Source organism: Alosa alosa, chromosome 3 (assembly GCF_017589495.1).
Source record: "Alosa alosa isolate M-15738 ecotype Scorff River chromosome 3, AALO_Geno_1.1, whole genome shotgun sequence".
Taxonomy (NCBI): Eukaryota; Metazoa; Chordata; class Actinopteri; order Clupeiformes; family Clupeidae; genus Alosa; species Alosa alosa.
In genome coordinates this window covers 7,963,270-7,969,507 of record NC_063191.1, presented here as the reverse complement: position 1 = coordinate 7,969,507, position 6,238 = coordinate 7,963,270, and the positions used below count along the sequence as shown (strand labels likewise).

At 41.8% G+C, this 6,238-nt stretch overlaps 1 protein-coding gene across 1 annotated transcript in view; it reads left to right on the top strand.

Moving 5' to 3' along the window:
- Positions 1-6,238, top strand: part of LOC125292319 (zinc-binding protein A33-like) — a 15,512-nt gene that overhangs the window by 5,596 nt on the left and 3,678 nt on the right. Inside the window, exon 5 of the mRNA XM_048239532.1 lies at positions 1,994-2,015. Within this exon, the coding sequence (XP_048095489.1) occupies positions 1,994-2,015 (22 nt within the window). The remainder of the gene's footprint in view (positions 1-1,993; positions 2,016-6,238) is intronic.

The window sequence follows — 6,238 nt, the reverse complement described above, 5'->3', positions numbered from 1 at the left end:
AACACTGTGTTTCCATTTTTTTGATGCAGTGTCTAGCCGACCGCTCAGTAGTGTTTTATTTAGACTGCTTTGTGAGATGATACAAAGACAGTAAGCCAGTTTTGAGCAGGCACAACCGTTTTAAAGGGGATTGTTCAGTTTTTGCAGAGGTTAGCAAACGTTTTGGGAATGCAGGTTTCTCTGTCTGTCTCACGGAAGTGAGGAAGATATTATCTTTTGCAGTCCTGTCAGCCGTCCAAATGTTTAGTCAGCAACAAAACAATGGGTGGTGATGGTCCTGAACTCAATAATCAGTATCAGAAGGTCATATTGTACCGAAATGTTCTCTGCAGGGTATACGCGAAGCCCGACAGGGTTAGCGAGGTATGTTGCGCCAGCTAGGTATATGCTAGACACAAAAGTGGTTTGCTTAGCATCGCTATCACCATGGTGTTCGAGGACCACAACCAAACCTTGGTCGGAACAGGTTATGCTGGGTTATAGCTCAAATTGTGTAAACTACCGTCACTGACCAATCAGTTATTCTAAACCAAGTTATCTCCTCTGCAGCAAGGCGCTCCGCCTCTCCAAACATTTTGATCCTACAGGCGCTTAACAGTGTTGTGCGCGGTAACACATCACTATTATGGATGCATACCCATTCAACATCTGATGACAACGATGAATTTGATGTTGTAGGCTGACAGGCAAAATGACTGCAGTGTACTCTAGATTGCTTATCGCTTCATAAATGTGAAGTAATCATTCTGGTAATATAGGGGTCTGTGCTCCCACGCTTCACCCATTGGTCAACATCATCCCAACACCAAGAATGCGCATAGATCTAAGCCGAAAGCTAGTTTGATTAAATATACTACATAACCGCTACGTTAGCACACTATAATAACTACACACAGTTCATAATTTATTAAGCCTTTTGTTACTATCGTTAATGGTTTGTCTATCATTAGTAAGTTCTTGTTCATGCATAATTTATCATCAGTAATGCATTTGTTCACAGTTATAAATGGTTTGTTCATAGTAAATAAGCATATCCAAAAATATGTTAAGTACATGATTTATACTTTACAAATAACAGCAACTACTTTATAAACAAACCAGTTTCTATTATAAACCAATTGCAAACTATTTCAAAATGTCGATCATCATTTGTAGCATTGCAATTTACAGTTTATTCACAATGAAGTACGGTAACACATGTGATGAGGCAAAGAATACTTGCTTTACTTGGCTGTTGGTTGGGCCAGCATTTACAGAGAGCAATACACACCATTTATCGGGTCAGGTTATACCCAGTGCCACACGTCCTGGGTGGCACCCCGTGAATATAAACCCTTTTCTTATTAACAAAACAGCCGGCTAGTTTACACACATATCAAGTCACCACCGTGATTAACGTGATAACATTAGGGAGTTTACCTAATCTGCAAAAAAAATTTTACCAATTTTTATTGTGTTCCTATAGGTGTCTTGGTAACACCTCCTTAATTTATCCACGGTAACCGGGAAACGGAGAGCCCATCACGCTTGGGTACCACATTTTTTTACCATTAGCTTTTCAGATGTTCAACCAGGGGGTTTAGAGGTGCTGAATCTATCCCAGCATTAGTTTTGAGAAAACACCAAGTCCATAAAAATCCATAAAAGTGGTTTTACATTCTATAATGCACTGCATGAAGGTAAGTATACAGTAACAGTAACACATTTCCCGTCAGCATGTCCAGCCTCGCTATTTGCCCATAGTAAATAGTCATATCTAAAATATGTTTAGGAATTGTTATTAATTTAAAATTATGCAATATTCTGTTGATGTATGTTGTATGTTGTTACATGCCACATGCACTAATGATTAGTTAGTGAGTATACATTTTATAAACGTGTAGTAATGGTGGATTTGGTAGCATTATAGACAATCCGCTGTCCAAAATACAGTTTCCAAAATACCTAAATTATAAAAAATACAGCTGACATATTCTTTCTATTCATTTTCCAGAGCCACAAGAGCACAGTGAAAGGTGAGTGATCTGCCCCTGTCTCTCTCTTCTGTGGTTCTGAACCAACCCACAGCAGCACCACCCTGGAATGTTATTCCAGAGCCCAGTACTGCAGGATCCAGAGAGGTATCGTGAGCTCTGATCACGTGGCAAAGCACCAAACTCCGAAGTTCAGAGTCTGGGAGAAGATGCAGGAGATTGTTCACAGGAGTAGCCTGCTGTTTCCCATTGTCAACCAAACGACATGCTAAAGTCATAGGAATGAGGAGGATAGACTGCTACTGGAGTAGATGGGTACATTTGTCCAGCTTATTTTCCAATTCCTTCCAAAATGGTATTTTCTGTGATCAAACAGTTACAGTTTTTTCTGATTGCTTAAGCACATTTTTGTAACTATATTTTTTTGTAAAACTCTCACATTAATAAATGGCAAACCTCTGCACCCAACGCAAAACATTGTAGTTCTTTGGTAAAAGCTAACACACCTTTTGGTTAACTTTCACACCTTCGTAAAAATGAAGTTTTCGTGATTTACAGTAAACACACAAGCCATCACAATAGTAAGCACAATGTGCCAACAACACACTGATGGTAAGGAATAAAACACATCTGGCTTTTTGCTTTCTGTGCACAAGGTAGACTATGCTGTTTGAGGTCATACTTTTGTCATAGTTCTGTAAACACACAGGATCCCAACTGCGTATTAGTGTTTATTTGCCACACACATCAAAACAATACGCGTTTTCCAAGTCAAACACACAAAATAGCATTTCACTGAAACAAAACAAATCAGTCTACATCGGGTCGCCTCTCTCAAAATTTGTCTACATCACACATGCAATGTCTCAGTCCGCAATCAAAAATATATTCTGGAAACGCCGACCAGGCCTGACATGACAATATCCCACATGTAGACTGTTTTTTATCTGTTTTTTTCTCACGCTCACCCATTGTACCCATTGTACATTACCTGGCCAACTATCCTATAAGTGCTTAGGCTGATTGCAGAGTGAACTAATTATCTAAAACAGTTTTCACCACGAGAAAGTGTGCAGAGAGTTGGCAAAATAGTGTAAATAATAGCCATTATTACTTTTCTAGTTATTACAAAAGTGTATGGTACAAAATTGCAAGCTGAGTGCAAAGCAGTGTTTACATGCTTTTTAGTTTTGCGAGACTCAGTGAGTGGTTTTGCCATTTTATTATTAATAGAGTTTTGCCAAAAAAAAGCCATAGTTACAAAAATGTGTTTAAGCACATTCCAGAAAAACTGTAACACAAGCCATCACATTGATAAGCACACAGTGTGTGTGTATAAATAAAAACAAATCTGGCTTTTGCTTTTCTCTTTGTACAAGGTAGGCTATGTCAGATTGAGGTGTACTTTGTCATAGTTCTGTAAACATACAGGGATCAAACATCAAGTATTGGTGTTAATTTACACACATCAAGCCACAACGCATCACATGCAATGTCTGTAGTCCAAGGCTCCGGGAAAAATATCTTTCTGGAATGCCGATCCCAGGCCTGACATGATGCCTGGTCAATATCCCCATGCCTCCCATTGCCTGTAAAAGGGCTATGCGTTGAGAGAGGGAATAATGATGGTCCAGCGGCAGGCAGAAAGACTCTTCATTGGATTCAAAGAATGGAAAGTTTGAGATTGTTGATGCAGTGAAGATGGGGGAGTATGGGGAAGTTGAGTGCAGTGAAGCGGGTGTTCTAATAGCCAGTTGCGGACCAAAGCTGCCCTATGGAAGCTAACATTGTCCCATGATGATGGCGTATCTGGTCTGCTCTGGTCTCCTGAACATTAGTGAGCATGTCATGTAAAGGTGTCCGGGAATGTAATGTATTGCAGTGTTATATGGGCTAGGGTTGCATGATGGTAGACAACACCATTTGACTGCTGCACACATACGTGGTTATGTTACCACCACGTATTGTCTGGGACTTTGATTAAACTAACACCCTCTATTTTTTGAGTAAGTTAGGTAAACAGACTATTCTAGGGGTATTTTTTCTACTGAATCCATTTTTGCTGTTTGCTAAGATACTTGTATGTTACAATGATAAGTGCATTATTTCTCATTGTAGTCATGAAAATATCTGTTTTATCATGCATCTTCCAAATGGACAAACTGAATATCTAAAATGTGGCCAGTGCCTTTGGGAGTCAGGGTTAGGTCTGAGGGTGGGTGGGTGTTTGCAGGAAGCCTGGGGCCCAGGGGCACTAATTTTTGTTGATTTCTCTTAGAAACTTAATGTATTTAGCCTCATGGCCTTTTTTGCAGATAGGCTTTTAAAGATCTACAGCATTTTGTTTGGGGCTAATAGCATGGCTGGTTGACTTTTTAACTTTCCAGATCTCAAAGGGTGAGAGTTAATAACGTTTTCTCTGATGCCCCTATTATCCTACACTGGATCACCCCAGGGTTGTGTCTCTCTCCCACTTCTGTTTGTTTTATGTGCTAATGAAAGTCAATCTCACCATGAGGGGGCACCTTATGCTGAAATTTGCGGGGACTCTCTGTCTTATGTCTCTTTGCTTGGGACAACGAGCATTGACCCATGGGCCAGTGGTGGTGATGTCAGCACATAGTGCAATGACTCCTTTTAAACATACATGTGACAAAAGACAAAAGGAATGATAATTGATTTTAGAAACATAACCCCCTCTTCCTCTGCGGTCATAAATGGGCAGTGTTGAAGGGTTGGGGAGTACAAATACTTAGGGATAAAATGGTTCAGTGAATTAAATGTTGAGTCATAATGCGACAGGTATGTTCAAAGCCCAAGCGAATGCACTTTTTTAGGAAACTGAGGAACTTTAACGTGATCCTAGCTTTTATGAGGATGTTTCTACACCTGTTTTATTGAGTCTGTTTTCACCTTTTTTTTTTATTAGCTGGCCATTGTCTATAAAAACAGACTGGAGAGCATTGTTAAAGATATGTAGTAAGATTGCTGGCACTAATTTTACTGACCTCCACCATATCTTTAACACCAGAACGACCAGGAAAGCTTATTTGGTTGTTGGGACCCCAGACACCCCTGTTTGGGAGTTTAGACTCCTCCCCAGGGCGGGCTATCTCCACAATGCCAAGATGTAGGACAAGGTTTAAGAATTCATTTGTCCCCACCGCCATTTCCTGATTAACAAATCGCGTTAAACTATTTATATACTTATATTTAAGATAGCCTTGTTTATTTATTTGTCTCTGTATGTATCTTAAATGTTACTTGTCTCCAGTATGTGTCTTACATGTTTTGATAATATGTCTTGTAGGATGTCATATGGCATATTTGTACTGGCTGTTAAAACCAATTGCCCCCAGGAAATTAAAGTTTCCTTACCTTACTTACTAGGGTTAGGGGAGCTGGGCTAATGCTGGAGTCAATGTGAGGGTTAGGGTGGGGACAGTGGAGAGGGTGGGTGTCTGCATGCTGCCAAGGGCCTGGTAGAGCTCTACAGGGCAGCCCTGTGGTCAGAAGACAGCCTGGGCCTATGCTGGAGTCAGTGTTAGCCTGGGCCTATGCTGGGGTCAGTGTTAGGCTGGGCCTATGCTGGAGTCAGTGTTAGGCTGGGCATATGCTGGAGTCAGTGTTAGGCTGGGCCCTATGCTGGGGTCAGTGTTAGGCTGGAAGCTATGCTGGAGTCAGTGTTTGGCTGGGCCTATGCTGGAGTCAGTGTTAGGCTGGGCCTATGCTGGAGTCAGTGTTAGGCTGGGCCTATGCTGGGGTCAGTGTTAGGCTGGGCCTATGCTGGAGTCAGTGTTAGGCTGGGCCTATGCTGGAGTCAATGTTACTGTGGCTGGGCCTATGCTGGGCTGTTGCTGGGCCTATGCTGGACTGTTAGGCTGGGCTTATGCTGGAGTCAGTGTTACTGTAGGGCTGGGCCTATGCTGGAGTCAGTGTTAGGCTGGGCCTATGCTGGAGTCAGTGTTACTGTAGGCTGGGCCTATGCTGGAGTCAGTGTTAGGCTGGGCCTATGCTGGAGTCAGTGTTACTGTAGGCTGGGCCTATGCTGGAGTCAGTGTTAGGCTGGGGGTGAAGAGAGTGGTAAGGGTGGGTGTGTGCATGCTGCCCAGGGCCTAGCAGAGCTCTGTGTTGTTGTGATCATATTGGAGAATCTTGCCGTACCATTGCTTAAATACCCATAAAGCTTTTATATACGTGTGTGTGTGTGTGTGTGTGTGTGTCTGTGTAAGCGTGTTTGACCAGTGCTAGTATATCTGATGAGA